The sequence below is a fragment of the Narcine bancroftii genome, chromosome 4 (assembly GCF_036971445.1).
Source record: "Narcine bancroftii isolate sNarBan1 chromosome 4, sNarBan1.hap1, whole genome shotgun sequence".
Lineage (NCBI taxonomy): Eukaryota > Metazoa > Chordata > Chondrichthyes > Torpediniformes > Narcinidae > Narcine > Narcine bancroftii.
Window position 1 is genome coordinate 76,906,611 of NC_091472.1, and position 16,604 is coordinate 76,923,214.

Consider the following 16,604-nt stretch of genomic DNA (forward strand, 5'->3'; position numbering starts at 1 on the left):
TCCCCAATCGTATGATTCTCCCATGTTTTGCAATCAGCAGAGAAACTTCAGAGCTAACTTCAAGGGTACAATTCAGGGCTGTATTTGTGCAGTAAATAATGAAGTGATTTTTGATCTATTTTCAAACTTCTCTTTCAGTGTTTTAAAATATTCCAATTTTGAATTGACATACTTAGGATGCTTTACCCTCAAATGAGCTTCAAGTCAGCCTGCTTTTATTGATTCATTTGTCAAAATCTGTTGACATAATAGGCAAAAAGGTGCACATTCATCGTGTACAGCAGGTATAAACCCAAACTTCAAGAACTCCACTGAATATTGATGAACCTTTTGCTTGCTTGGTCTGCTCATTTTGAATATACAACAGCACGAGCTCCCTGAAATGGATTAATCAATATTTTATTATGTCTGAGAATTGAAAAATGTAATAAACCTAATGATCGAATCAAAGGAAGAATACTGACCCAAAAAAAAAATGAAAAAAAAAGAACACAGGTGTTTTCTGACATTTTTTCTCACAAAGAGTGCATCAAAACTGCGCTAGCCTTGTGCTTTATTTTCTGGGGTCCCTATTTTTTTTCCAACTTTGGCATCCCCCTCAGGCTGAAGCCTGGGACGGACCCCACCCCCTCACCCCCCCCCCCCCTATCTATATGCTGATGCACAAAGATACATACAGATACAGTTCTCACTCTCTACTGAACTGAAAAAGTAAAGGGGTATTGACAGAGACATGATTATTGAGATAATTTGGATTCCTTGTTGGCAATGAGATAATAAGACTTGTTTGAAAAAATATAATTATAATGTTAACCAAGAATAACAACAGTTAAAATAAGAGAAACAATGGGTAAACAACAGAAGAATATCGGAAAAGCAAAAACTCTGAGTTACCTTGCTCTCTCACTATCCATGTCCTTTCCGGTTCCCTTTCTTGCAGCCTTTGTCAATCATCCTCCAGCATCTCTCCATTGAATAATCTTCTGTGGCTCATCTCCTGATTATGCTCATGTCAATAAAATTAGGTTCCCCTAAATCTTATTCCAGTGCTTGTACATTGGATGTTCTAGAAAGCACCAAGTTCCATTGCCTTTGTGCGGCATGAGAAGTGACATTCTGCATAATGCAGAAAAATGCACCTTTTTCAAAAATTCCTCACTGTCCCCAACCCTCAAATAAAGCATCATGGACACAACTTGATTATGGATGCTACATAATTTATAAATTAATATATCATTGCAATGAAAAAGATTTTTTTATTGTAAAAATGGTAAAATTATTTTGACCAACAAAATTATTTGCTTCTGCACACAACTTGTCCAAACTTCTCCTGCACCAGCAGTCCTTTCATCTTGTGTCTTGCTTTTACTATTTTTGCACATTTAATGCTTTCAGCTTAATTGATACACCAACCCTCCCTCCCCCACCTCCAAACACCCAACTTGACCAACTAAACTGTCAGAAACATAGTGCTAGATTGGAAAATCCACAACCTTCCAGTTTGAGAAATTGTATCTCATGTAGTTTCTGTAAAGATGCATGCCAAATTAACTTCTCAAAAAAATTGGTTTAATACATCTTTTCAAGGTGGACCCATACACATTTGATCTGTTATCCTGTACCAATTTCTGATTGATTCTCCTGAGATGATTATTACATATTTAGTACTGAACAACTCCAAGTATTCGAAATGGTCAGGATCAGACCTATTTCAGATGACCTGAATTTTTCGGATAACTGGTCATTTTTTAAAAACAGCCCAGTAGCAACAGCAAATCACTTGTATAAATGTTTAAACAATAATAAACAACAAAGGAAGGCTGTTTAATTCTCACTGAAATATACTGGCTGCCGCCCATCACTGACACGTCCCCAAAGCCGCTGCCAATCACCGTGGCCGCTGATCCCCAACATGTCCCCTCCACTGGCGAGTCAACATGCTCCTGTCTTCCCATGGGCTCATTCCAGCAGGGGCTGTTCAAGTTTGGTGTCTGCCGCTCCAGCACCTCACCAGGCCCACTCAGGGTGGCGCCAGCAGCTCATTGCAGGATCACTGGCTGCCTTTGTTACCCATAATCCTTCATTTAGCTGGAACAGCTCTGCCAGTTCCAGCACCAGGGAAACACAAGTAACTGTCTTGCTCCTGCCCGCGATGCCATTCTCTTTGATGATGCTGGGACAAGGGATTCTTCCAACCATTCGTGGCTGGGAGACAATGGAACACAGTTTGAGAGGGAGAGTTGAAGAGAAAAATCATTAGGTTTAGGTAAAGAAGAAATGCAAAGAGAGAGGGGAGGAAGTTACCTGAAATGAGGACAATCATCCGTCTAATTTCATGTTGGGTGAATTTTTTTTCAATCTGTGAGGTCAGTTCGGCTCTGAAAATTTTTTGGATAACTGAGGATTTCTGATTGTTTTGGATATCCTCATTTATCAAAAATTTTTCGGAGGTGAACAGACATCACTTCTGAGTCCAAAAATATTTCGGATAAACGAGGATTTCAGATAATCTGATTTTGGATATTCGGAGTTGTACTGGACCTCCATATTATGCACTATAAATATTTTCTAGTGTCCTTGCTCTGAGAATCTACATATATTTTATTTCTTGGATCCTCAACCATTCTAGAAATGCTTCTCTGCCCGTCTGTAGCTTAACTTTCTTTTACCTACAGTATACTATTCAAATCCCTTTCTTAATGTGTTTTTTTCCCCATTTAATCTTATAATTCCTCTGCACATTTTGAATTCTAAACATGTCATTGTGTTTTTTGTATTAAACTGCTTCACCCCACCCCCCCCCCCCCCCCCTTTGTCACTGCTCACAGTGGTCTCCCATCTTGCCTTGTGTTCAAGATTCAATTTATTGTCATATAATAAAAACAGGGCAATATTACACAAAATTTGTTTTCATCTGCCCAAAGACAGATTCGCCATCGACAGAAATTGACAAAAGCGCCTCAGAGAAAGAGAAGCAAAAGAGAGTTCCCTCAAAGTTTCCATGTTGACCAATCTTTGAATTTTGATTTGTGCCCACACTTTACAATGAAAGTACCAACTTTGTCTGTGAGTTGATAGGATGGTTCCAGAGCGCTGTCAGTTTTCTGCTATAGAATAACAGTTTAGGAAAATTCAAGTTTGATGTGCACATACATGCATAGCAGAATATTGGCTGTCCTTTGCAGTTCTTTGCAGTAATACTGACTCATTGTGCTCTGAATATTTCACTGATAAGTGAGACTGGAGTTGACGTTAAAAGTCAAAAGTTGGTTTGAACCCACAATCCTTAACGTTGGAGGTAAGAATGCCATCAATTGTATAACATTCATGTCTATAAAAGTCAACCTGAGTCGTCTGTTCTTCAAATAGCAGGTGTTAGAACACAGGGCATTTATGTTGTGTTGTAGGAATCAAGAATAAAAAATGACTCATCAGATCCTTGGCAAAATAAGCAAAGTATCAGATATTCACATTATTTTGAGTAAAGTAAAATGAATGCCATTTTCTTCCAACTGAATTTAACCTTGTCATTTGACATATCCAAAACCTGAAATTATGGATGGTGTTTATACCTGTTGGTGTTTTGACAAATCCATATTTAATTTCTAAAATTTGTCAATACGTTGTGCTGGATATGAAAATAAATCGTTTGTTCAGCATACTCATTCTTGTGCCCCCATTCTGGTGGAATGCAACGAAATTCAAGCTCTGCCCAATATAATTAATTTGTGTTTGATTAAGTTGTCATGATTGTATCATGTTTCAGAAGTATTGTGATGGCATCTTAGTTTAAATTTCAATAATGAACTACAAATGTGATTATAGGGATCTAAATTACCTCTAATTTTGTGAATAGTTGGTATGCATACAACCATCACATACAAATGAGAATGATCATCCCACAAGTGAAATATCACCCGAGGCCCTGTCAGTTCAAGATATCCATGCCAATTTGTTCTTTTGCTCTTTGGTCATTGATCTACTTTTTGAAGCTCTGATCTACATTACGGCTTTTTTTTCTGCAATCATAATATAGTCATAAAGTCTTATCTGTATCTTTTTTTATATTTTTTATTTTTCATTCTGTGAACCATAACAACCAAAATATGTACAAACTTTTCTCGTTAAATATACACAATGGCATTTCCCCCTTTTTCTCCCCCCCCTTCCCTCCCTCGCCCCTTCCCAACCCCCTCCAAAACCAATAAATATTCAACATATACAATACAATAAAACCATAAAACAATGTCTTCACACAAAGGAAAAACAAACCAGAAAAATGTATCGTCTACTTTTATACACTAAATCAAATAGTTTTGTCTTCTTATCATTTTAGGGTATGAAGGTCCGAGGCAAGCTCTCTCTGTTATGTTCCATGTATGGTTCCCAAATTTGTTTGAACCATGTGACTTTATTTTTTAAATTATATGTTATTTTTTTCCAATGGAATACATTTATTCGTTTCCATGTACCATTGCTGTATTCTCAGGCTCTCTTCCATTTTCCAAGTTGACATTATACATTTTTTCGCTACTGCTAAGGCTATCATAATAAATCTTGTTTGTGCTTTATCCAATTTGAGGCCTAATTCTTTATTTCTTAAATTAAAAGGAAGATCTGGATTTTTTGTGATTTTATTTATTATCTGATTTAGTTCTTCCCAAAACGTATTCACTTTTGTACATGGCCAAATTGCATGTACTGTTGTTCCCATTTCCTTCTTACAGTAAAAACATTTATCTGATAATGTTGGATCCCATTCTTTTAATTTTTGAGGAGTGATATATAACCTGTGTAACCAATTACACTGTATCATGTGTAACTATTTCCAGAACATAACTTTTCCCATGCTTCATTCTTTATCTTTTTGTATAAATCCTTTTCCCACTTTTGTTTGGGTTTATAGCTTATTTCCTCATTTTCCTTCTTTCTTTGGCTTGGCTTCGCGGACGAAGATTTATGGAGGGGGTAAAAAGTCCACGTCAGCTGCAGGCTCGTTTGTGGCTGACCAGTCCGATGCGGGACAGGCAGACACGGTTGCAGCGGTTGCAGGGGAAAATTGGTTGGTTGGGGTTGGGTGTTGGGTTTTTCCTCCTTTGCCTTTTGTCAGTGTGGTGGGCTCTGCGGTCTTCTTCAAAGGAGGCTGCTGCCCGCCAAACTGTGAGGCGCCAAGATGCACGGTTTGAGGCGTTATCAGCCCACTGGTGGTGGTCAATGTGGCAGGCACCAAGAGATTTCTTTAGGCAGTCCTTGTACCTTTTCTTTGGTGCACCTCTGTCACGGTGGCCAGTGGAGAGCTCGCCATATAATACGATCTTGGGAAGGCGATGGTCCTCCATTCTGGAGACGTGACCCATCCAGCGCAGCTGGATCTTCAGCAGTGTGGACTCGATGCTGTCGACCTCTGCCATCTCGAGTACCTCGACGTTAGGGGTGTGAGCGCTCCAATGGATGTTGAGGATGGAGCGGAGACAACGCTGGTGGAAGCGTTCTAGGAGCCGTAGGTGGTGCCGGTAGAGGACCCATGATTCGGAGCCGAACAGGAGTGTGGGTATGACAACGGCTCTGTATACGCTTATCTTTGTGAGGTTTTTCAGTTGGTTGTTTTTCCAGACTCTTTTGTGTAGTCTTCCAAAGGCGCTATTTGCCTTCGCGAGTCTGTTGTCTATCTCATTGTCGATCCTTGCATCTGATGAAATGGTGCAGCCGAGATAGGTAAACTGGTTGACCGTTTTGAGTTTTGTGTGCCCGATGGAGATGTGGGGGGGCTGGTAGTCATGGTGGGGAGCTGGCTGATGGAGGACCTCAGTTTTCTTCAGGCTGACTTCCAGGCCAAACATTTTGGCAGTTTCCGCAAAGCAGGACGTCAAGCGCTGAAGAGCTGGCTCTGAATGGGCAACTAAAGCGGCATCGTCTGCAAAGAGTAGTTCACGGACAAGTTGCTCTTGTGTCTTGGTGTGAGCTTGCAGGCGCCTCAGATTGAAGAGACTGCCATCCGTGCGGTACCAGATGTAAACAGCGTCTTCATTGTTGGGGTCTTTCATGGCTTGGTTCAGCATCATGCTGAAGAAGATTGAAAAGAGGGTTGGTGCGAGAACACAGCCTTGCTTCACGCCATTTTCCTTACCTTGCAGCTTAATGTACATATTTGTTATAAATCTTTTAATTATTATTGTATCTGTAATCACATGTTCAAAGCTGCTTCCTTCTAGTAATCTCAATCTGTTTCCCAATTTATCCTTTAAATAAGCTTTCAGTTGATAGTATGCAAACACTGTACTGTGAGTTATTCCATATTTGTCCTTCAACTGTTCAAATGTTAATAAATTATTTCCCAAAAAACAATTTTCTATTCTTTTGATTCCTTTTCTCTCCCATTCTCTAAAGGGAAGATTATCTATTGTAAAAGGGATTAGTGAATTTTGCGTCAATAACAATTTTGTTATTTGGTAATTCGTTTTTTTCCTTTCTATGTGGATCTTCTTCCACATATTAAGTAAATGATGTAATACTGGTGAGCTTTTATATTGCAGCAGCTTTTCATCCCACTTATAAAGTATATGTACCTTCTCCCCTATTTTATCTAGTTCTATCTTAGTCCAGTCTGGTTTTTCTCTCGTCTAGTCTCTTCTCTCTCTCTCTCTCTTTGGCTTGGCTTCGCGGACGAAGATTTATGGAGGGGGTAAAAAGTCCACGTCAGCTGCAGGCTCGTTTGCTGAAGAAGATTGAAAAGAAAAATCTGATAAATACCTTAATTGTGCGGCTCTATAATAATTTCTGAAGTTTGGTAACTGCAAACCACCCTGGTTATACCTCTCTATTAATTTATCTAATGCCACCCTTGGTTTCCCCCCTTTCCACAAGAATTTACTTATTATTCTCTTTAGTTTATTAAAGAATTTCTCTGTTAAGGGAATTGGTAAAGTTTGAAATAAGTATTGTATCCTTGGGAACACATTTATTTTAATGCAGTTCACCCTCCCTATCAACGTTAGCAGTAATTCTTTCCAATGTTCTAAGTCTTCCTGCACTTTCTTTATTAGTGGCTGATAATTTAGTTTGTACAAGTGGCTTAAGTTATTGTCTAACCTTACTCCTAGGTATCGGATTGCTTGTGCTTGCCATTTAAATGGTGATTCTTTTTTAAGTTCTGTGTAATCCGCATTACTCATTGGCATCACTTCACTTTTATTTGCGTTGACCTTGTACCCCGATATTTCTCCATATTCCTTCAATTTCTTATGTAATTCTTTTATTGAATCTCTGGTTCTGTTAGGTATACGATGATGTCATCTGGAAATAAACTGATTTTATACTCCTTCTCCTTTATTTTTATCCCTTTTATTTTGTTTTCTATTCTTATCAGCTCTGCCAATGGTTCTATTGCTAAGGCGTACAATGAGGGGGATAATGGACATCCCTGCCTAGTTGATCTACTTAATTTGAATTGGTTCGATACATATCCATTTACTACTACCTTTGCCAATGGTCGATTATATAATGCTTTAATCCACTGAATATATTTTTCTGGCAGATTGAACTTCTGTAATACCTTAAATAAGTAGTTCCACTCTACCCTGTCAAAGGCTTTTTCTGTGTCTAAGGCAACAGTCAGTATTGGTTTCTATTTCCTTGAGCTGCATGAATTAGATTAATAAGTTTACAGACATTATCCGCTGTTCGTATTTTTTAAATAAATCCAGTTTGATCTTGTTTAACTATTTTTGGTACACAGTCAGCCAATCTTTTTTCTTATAAATTTCACTATTATAATCTGAATTAGGTAGAGATATTGGTCTATGTGATACTGGTGTTAATTGATCCTTCCCCTTGTTTGGTATTGCTGTAATTATTGCTGTCTTACATGAGTCTAGCAAGTTTTGTGTTTCTTCTACCTGATTCATTACTTCCAGGAGAGGAGGAATTAATAACTCTTCAAATGTTTTATAAAATTCTATTGGAAATCCATCCTCTCCTGGTGTTTTATTGTTCGGCAGCTTTTTTAATATATCCTGTACTTCCTCTATTTCAAATGGTTTTATCAGTTTGTTTTGTTCCTCTTCTTGCAATTTCGGCAGTTCACTTTTAGCTAAAAACTCATCTATTTTATCATCTTTCCCCTCATTTTCAGTTTGGTATAATTGTTCATAAAATTCCTTAAAGTTTTCATTAATTTCTGTTGGGTTATATGTAATTTGTTTGTCCTTTTTCCTTGATGCCAATACAGTTCTTTTAGCTTGTTCTGTTTTAAGTTGCCAGGCCAATATTTTATGTGTTTTTCTCCCAATTAGTAATACTTTTGCTTTGTTTTCATTATGTTCTTCTCCACCTTATACGTTTGTAATGTTTCGTATTTTATTTTTTTGTCCGCCAATTCTCTTTTTCTTTATATCGTCCCTTTTCACTAGTTCCTTTTCTATACTTGCTATCTCCCTTTCCAGCTGCTCTATTTCCCAATTATAATCCTTTTTTTTAATCGTAGTTACGTAACTTATTATCTGTCCTCTAATCAAAGCTTTCATTGTGTTCCATAGTATAAATTTATCTTTCACCGATTCTATATTTATTTCAAAATGTGTTTTAATTTGGCCTTCTATAAATTCTATAGATTCCTGCCTTTTAAGTAGCATGGAGTTTAACCTCCATCTATATGCTTTTGGTGGGATGTCCTCCAGTTCTATTGCTAATAACAGGGGTGAATGATCAGATAGCAATCTAGCTTTATATTCAGTTTTCCTAATTCTTCCTTGAATATGGGCTGACAACAAAAACATATCAATCCTTGGGTATGTTTGATGCCTATTTGAATAATATGAATATTCTTTCTCTTTTAGATGCTGTCTCCTCCATATAAAGTTTCATTTCCTGCATTGATTTAACTATAAATTTGGCTACTTTATTCTTTTTGCTTGTCTTTTTTCCAGTTTTATCCAACAATGGATCCAAATTAAAATCCCCTCCTATCAATATATTTCCTTGTGTGTCTGCAATCTTCAAAAAAATATCCTGTATAAACTTTTGATCCTCCTCGTTAGGTGCATATATATTGAACAAATTCCAAAATTCTGAGTATATCTGACACTTTATCATTACATACCTCCCTGCTAGATCTATTATTTCCTCCTCTATCTTAATTGGTACACTTTTGTTAACTAATATAGCTACACCTCTAGCTTTTGAATTATATGATGCTGGCGCTACGTGTCCTACCCAGTCTCTCTTCAATTTGTTGTGTTCCACTTCAGTTCAGTGTGTTTCCTGCACAAGTGCTATATCTATTTTTTCTTTTTTTCAGTAAATTTAGAAGCCTTTTCCTTTTAATTTGGTTATGTATTCCATTAATGTTTATAGTTATATAGTTCAGCGTGGCCATCTTATATCTTGTTTACACCTCTTTTCCACCTCCTCACCACCTCCATCCCCTTTTTTCCCCTTTTTATCTTTTAGTTTTCCCTTTTTAAACTCAAAATATGACAACACATTTAAAACATAAAATACTCCAACAATTCCCACACCCAATAACACCTTAACCCCAAATGCACCCTCTTCTCTAAGTTGCTCCTTATCCCTTGCCGAGCAACCACAACTCCCCTTTCCATTTTGTTTGCGATCTTGCTCGCAAGCGTCAACTGATTTCGCAGTGACCGTTATTCTCTCCCCCCCAGACCCCCAAAAAAAACTTTTTTATACATATAACAAAGCTCTCTTTTTCCCCCCTTCTTCCTTCCTTCCCTTCTCTTTCCCATCTTTAGTTCTTTACATATACATTATTTTTACATCTTTATGTATACTTTATCGCCAGTCTTCTTTCTTCTTGTCCTGCAAATGCTCTGCGAATTGTTGTGTTTCTTCCGGATCCGAGAACAGTCTGTTTTGCTCCCTAGGTACGGCTGGATGTCTTAACTTAAATTTATAACCTTTTTTCCATAAAATCATTTTCGTTGTATTAAATTCCTTCCTCTTCTTTAAGAGTTCAAAACTTATGTCTGGGTTAAAAAAAAAAATTTTGTCCCTTATATTCCAATGGCTTATTATCTTCTCTAACTTTGTTCCTTGCCCACTCCAATATATTTTCTCTTGTATATCTTAAAAATTTTACTAAGATGGATTTTGGTTTTTGATGTGTCTGCGGTTTCGGTACTAGTGCTCTGTGTGCCCTTTCTATTTCCATTTCTGCATGTAATTCTGTCTTTCCCAAAATCTTTGGAATCTATCCTTTTATTAATTCCTTCATGTCTGTGCCTTCTTCATCCTCCTTCAGGTCTACTATTTTTATGTTGTTTTTTCCTACTATAGTTTTCCAAAATATCAATTTTCTGAGATAACAACTCTGTGTCCCTTTAATTTTTCTGTCACTTTCTTCCAATTTTTCTCTTAAATAATTTACTTCCAATTCTACAGCCATTTCCCGCTCCTCCACATTTCTACTTTTTTCCCTATTTCTGTCATGACCAATTCTAAACTTTGCATTTTGTCTTCTGCTCTTTTCATTTTTCTTTTAATTGCACTAAATTCTAATGATAACCACTCTTTTAATGATCTCATTTGTTCTTCAAAAAAGGCTTTATCTATATTCTGTCCATCTGTTTTACCTTCTATTTCCCTGTTAACATCTTGGTCTTCTTCTTCCTTCTTTGTCTGTACTTGTGCTTGTGTCTTCTTCTTCTTTTCTTTGTATCTGTGTCTCTTCTATTTTCCCTGATGAATTACTTCCATGTCTTTTTCTGGCCTCCTCTTGCTGAGCCTTTGCTGTTGGTCTTCATTTCGTGGGATGTCTGTCTGGCCTTCTACTGTTGATTCTCTTGTTGTCTGTCACCCTGCTGTCATTCTTCTTCATCCAGCTCCTCGCTCCTTTCCTCTCAGTTCTTTTTATCCTTCAACTGAGCTCCATGATGCCTGGCGTCCCTCAGCTGTTTGTGTTGTACCTGCCTGCTTCTCGGCTGAGCCCCTCTCCTGCCAGTGTTCACTTTTTCCTTTGATTTACACATTGCACATGTGTGTCTCTTCACGCATGCGCAGTTGCACACTTTTGTTTGGCTCCGAGAGCCATTTTTGGAGTCCACCGGTCGGGAGGTCACGACTTTGCAGGGCCCTCACTAACCTCGGAGATTGGCTGCTCTTCATGCAGGTAAGGCCTTCTTTCTTCTCTGGTGCTTTTTCTTCCTTGTTTCCTGTTGTTCTTACTTTCTCTTTCTTGGATGCCATCTTCTTGCTCTTCTCTGTATCTTTATCTTATATTTCTTGAGTTTTGTATCCGTTGAGCCTTGTCTTTTCCAAACTTTTTTTCTTTTTTTTTCTGGAGAGGGCTGGTTCAACCCAACCAGCCACTATTCCATCACGTGACTTTATCTGTATCTTAAAGATAAGTTTAGGTAGGCCACATTTAGAATTTTGTAGGCAGTTCTGGTCACCAGGTCAGAGGAATTATGTGGAAGCTTTGGATAGGATTCAGAAGAGGTTTACCAGGGCATTAGATTGGAGAGTTGGAGAAACCTAGATTATTTTCTTTAGTGTGTTGAAAGTGAAGGGTCGCCTGTCAGAATTTAAAAAAGAATAGGAGAGGAATGGGTGGGATATATGGTCTTTTCTCAAGGGTTGAAATGTCAAATACTGGAGGGCATTTTTAAGTGAGAAGGGGAAAGTTTAAAGGAAATTCCAAGCAACTTTTTTTAAATAGGGACTGGTTGGTCCCAGGAACACATTGCCAGAGAAGGTGATTGAGGCAGAACCAATTGTAATTTTTAAGAGGCATTTAGAAAAGCATTTGAACAGCCAAGGAATGGAGGGATATGGACCATGTGCATGCAGATATGATCAGTTCATATTACATAGAACATTACAGCATTTGGCTCTCGATGTTGCGCTGATGTGAATATTCCTACCAAAAAAAAGTACTAAACCCTTCCTACCTCATAACCCTCTATTTTTCTTTCATCCCTGTGCCTGTCGAAGAGACTCTTAAATGCTCCTAATGTTTCAGCATCCACCACCACCCCTGCAAGACATTTCAGGCTTTGTGTAAAAAAAAACTTCTTCCTGATATCTCCCCTAAACTTTCCTCCCTTCACCTTGCTATACCTGTCCGAGGAAGAAGGTGCTGCCGTCCACCTTATTTATGCCACCCAGTATCTTGTAGACCTCTATTAAGTCTCCTCTCCTCTTGCTGTGCTCCAAAGAGAAAAGTCCAAGTTCTGCGAACCTTGCCTTATAAGGCTTATTTTCCAGTCCAGGCAACATCCTGGGTAAATCTCCTCTGCACCCTCTCCATTAGCTTCCACATCATTCCTTTAATGAGGTGACCAGAACTGAAAACAATTTTCCAAATGTAGTCTCACCAGATATTTCTAGTTGCAACATGACCTCTCAACACTTGAACTCAATCCCCCAACTTATGAAGCCCAGCATCCCATAGACCTTCTTAACCATCCTATCAACCTGCACAGCAACCTTGAGAGATGTATGGATTTGTACCTCAAAGTCCCATTGTTCTTCCATACTATTAAGCATTTGACCATTAACCCTGTACTCAGCCTTCAGGTTTGTCCTTCCAAAATGCATCACCTCACACTTATCCGGATTGAATTCCATCTGCCACTTTTCTGCCCATCCCTGCATCCTGTCTCTATCCTTCTATAACCTATAGCAACCTTCAGCACTATCCACAACTCCTCCAACCATTGTATCATCTCCAAACTTACTGACCCATCCTTCCTCTTCTACATCTAGATCATTTATAAAAATCACAAATAGCACCAGTCCCAGAATAGATCCCTGTGGAAATTCACAAGTCACTAACTCACAAGCAGAATACTTTTCATCCACTACTACTCCCTGCTTTCTAAATGCAAGCCAGTTTTTTTTATCCGCACAGCCAAGGCTCCATGAATCCCATGCTTCATGACTTTCTGAATGAGTCTCTCATGGGGGACCTTGTCAAATATCTTGATAAAATCCATACAGACTACACCTACTACTCTACCTTCATCAATTTCTTTTGTTACCTCCTCAAAAAACTCAATTAGGCTCGGGAGGCACAACCTTCCCTTCACAAAGCCATGAGTAGACCTCCAAATGCTTGTAGATCCTATCCATAAAATCCTCTCCATTAGTTTGCACTCAATGGTCTATAATTTCCAGGAGCCTCCCTATTACCTTTTTTAAACAAGGGGACTACATTTGCTATTCTCCAGTACCTCCCCTGTGGTCAAGGAGGACTCAAAGACCTTAGCCAATGCCCCAGCTATCTCTTTCTTCCCTTCCCACAGACACCTGGGGTATATTGTGTCCGGTCTCGGGGACTTATAAATCTTAATGTTTTTAAGAAGATCCTACACTATACTTAATCTCAACATCATCCATCACACAAGCCTATTCTATTCTGACCTCACCCTGATCAAAGTCCTTTTCTCTTATAAAGACTAAAGCAGTGTATTCATTTAGGACTTCCCCAACATCCTCCACCTCCAGATACATATTGCCTCCTTTATCCTTTAGTACCCCCACCTTCATTCTTGTCATGCTTCTGATTTCCATGCCCCTTTTCATGCTCCCTTCGAGCTCTCCTAGGTCCTTTCTTAAGTTCCTTTCTGGTTACCATGTAATTCTCATGAGCCCTTTCTGTTTCCTGCTTCAAATTCTAATGTATGCTTCCTTCTTTCTCTTTCAAAATATACCAGGGGTATAGGCTAATTGGGTGTAAAATGGGCGGCACGAATTCATGGGCCAAAAATCGCTGTTTTATTTCTAAAGAAATGAAATTAAGAAATGTATTCAGTATTAAGTATTATGTAAAGGGATGCCTGGCAAATAGAGGATGAGCTAATCAATTGGATACAAATTTGGTTTGTTGATAGGTCAGAGCTCAGAGGATGGCAGTGGAGGGCATTTTTCAGATTGGAGGCCTGTGATCAGTGATGTGTCACAAGGTTTGGAGCTGGAACTACTATTCTTTGTGATCTGTTGTACAATATAGTTAGCTTGGTTGATAAGTTTGCAGATGTCATCAAAACTGCTGATAAAGTGTTGAGTGAAGAAGGTTATTGAAGAACACAACAGTAAAAATAGACCATGGCATCGTAGGTGGAATTTAACAAGAACAAGTACAAAGTGTTGCATTTTGGCAAATTAAATTGGGGCAGGAGTTTTGCAGTAAACAGTAGGCCCATGTAGAGTGTTAGAACAGAATGTCCCAGGGGTACAGGTACATAGTTCCCTGAAAGTGGTCACACTGGTGGTCAGGGCAGTGAAAAAGGTGTTTGGCTTGTCTTCATTGGTCAGGGCATTGGACCATACAAAATGTTGATGTTATCTCGCAAACATCTGAAAGATATATTTTCCTTCCCTTATTCCATATGATAAATGGTAGTGAAATCTTATAAAGAGATAGGAAAAAAGTGACCTTTAAAAATTGTGTCAGAATTTATTACCTTGAAGTTCTAGTGATGCAGTGTTACTATTTTATCTTGCTCTTTTTAACCATATAAAAACGCCTGCAGTTTTTTTTCTCTATTTATTTTGCATTTTTCTCACATGATGAAATTACTACCTTTTGAAATTGCATAGGTCAAGGTGAGCAAAAGTGTGTGCATTCCCAGGCAGAACTCATTGTTGAAGTAAGCATTTGGTATTTAATACAGCTTTACCAGGTGCGAGAATGCCTTTGATCCACAAATTAGCACCTTAATAGGCCATGCATTCCAATCCATTCAAGGCTTATCAAATTAACATTGCATTGGTTTTGTCATTTACAGCAAAGCATCAATTTGAGAGTAGTTTGGCTTTGATAGTGGAATTCCTTGTTAGTGGTTCTCTTTCTGTTAAGTTAAAGACTTGAATGGAAATCTGTTTCTCCAGCAGCTGTTCAAGACTTTTCAATTTATCTCTATCTCTCACTCTTTAAATATTTTAATGGTTCTTTGAAAGTGCAATTTAACAAAAATGCTTGTTAAAAATTTTGCTTATAATGGATTCACTGCACTGAAAATATCTGGGATAATTACCATGAGTCTGTTGAATTAAACAAAATAGACTGAATGCTTTATTAATCATCCATCAAAATTATTGCATAAAATTTACTTTAAACAAAAACAAAATATGGTAATAATCTTTTCAACATAAGATGTAATGAAGGTTGTTTGAAGATTGGAGGCAGCAGGCAACCATTTTCAATTCTCTTCAACTACTGATAGTGAGGTACTTAACGACATTGGCAGTACCACCATAATGATAGCAGTATTGTAATAAATTGATGGATCTTTATTGGAGAGGACTATTTCATTTAACAGGGTTTTCAGAACCTCAGGCATTAATCACTTTCACTGATTGACAGAGGCAGCAAGGGAAAAGAGCACTTTTTATTCTTTGCACTCATCAAATCTGTTAAACCTCATTCTGTAGACAGAGTATTTGCATATTCTGAAGTACTTCTGAGTGGACTTAAATCCTCCTTCAGTGTTTGATGCATTTTTATATTCATTCTTAAAGTATCTACATGCACTATTAGTTCTGTATAATGCAGTCAGGCATAATCTCTCAGATAAGGATGGTCTTGAACAAGACTTTCTGTGAAGGATGGCATGTTACATTTCTGACTTATTCTATTCAGCTTGTATAATAACTGAAATGTCAAGTATTATATAGCAGAATATCTGAAATATATGCCTGCCTGTAGTGGACATCAGTCAAGACGTTTGATTTTCAAAATGTCAATTATGTGTTTAAAAAGCCTAATTTTATTCTTTACATTATTCATCTTTTATTTGTCAAGCTAAAGTGTGCCCCTGCATTATTTTTCATTTCAATGTGTGCCTACTTACAGTTTGAGTACAACAGCTTACAAAATTGATTAAATATGAATGCAAAACTATTTATATTAAATATTTCCTTTTGTTCCTAATATGATATGACTATAAAAAGCCTTTTTGGGGGAAAAACAGCTGTTTCCTTGATTAGTTACTTGAGATTTTCTATATATTTTTTAAAAACTTTGAAGAAATGAATATTTGTAATTCAGTTTTGAAGGAGTAAAGTTCATAAATATTGGGACTACACACAAGAATCACAAACACCAGATACTTGTGAAATATATTTGTGCAGATATTAATATTTGTTGTATCAATTTGTAATTAGGTTGCATGTAGACCAGATTAATAGTGATTTGGGTGATTAATGTGTCCAACTAGACTAGAAAAGTGTATTTGCAATATATAAATAGGACATATCAATTTATATTTATTCTTTTAAAAATACAATTTTATTTTTGTTTATTTGACAAATCTAGGTTTACAATTCATTGGAAATATAGTTATATTTTCCTGTTAAAACAAAATTATTTTTCTCTTCTCTTTCCAGGAGTCACCCTCTGGCCGTAGGAAAGCTCTTGCCACCAGCAGCATTAACATGAAGCAGTATGCAAGCCCCATGCCTACGCAGACTGATGTCAAGCTGAAATTCAAACCTTTATCTAAAAAAATTGTTGCTGCTGCACTGCAATTTTCTCTATCTTGCATTTTCCTAAGGGAAGGCAAAGCAACGTAAGTCTCTCAGATTGACTGAGCATTTCCTAAATTATTCTTGGTACATTTTATATCCAAAGTATTTTCTGA

General features: G+C 37.6%; 1 protein-coding gene across 14 annotated transcripts in view; it reads left to right on the forward strand.

Annotated features, from left to right (window-relative positions):
- The window catches only part of ehbp1 (EH domain binding protein 1), a 561,098-nt gene that overhangs the window by 119,476 nt on the left and 425,018 nt on the right, over nt 1–16,604 (forward strand). For all 14 annotated transcript variants that reach the window (XR_011355819.1, XR_011355820.1, XM_069931681.1 and 11 more), the window contains one exon: nt 16,351–16,532. Coding sequence is in view for 12 of the 14 variants with exons in the window: in XM_069931681.1 (XP_069787782.1) it covers nt 16,351–16,532 (182 nt within the window). In the remaining 2 variants the exon portion in view is untranslated. The remainder of the gene's footprint in view (nt 1–16,350; nt 16,533–16,604) is intronic.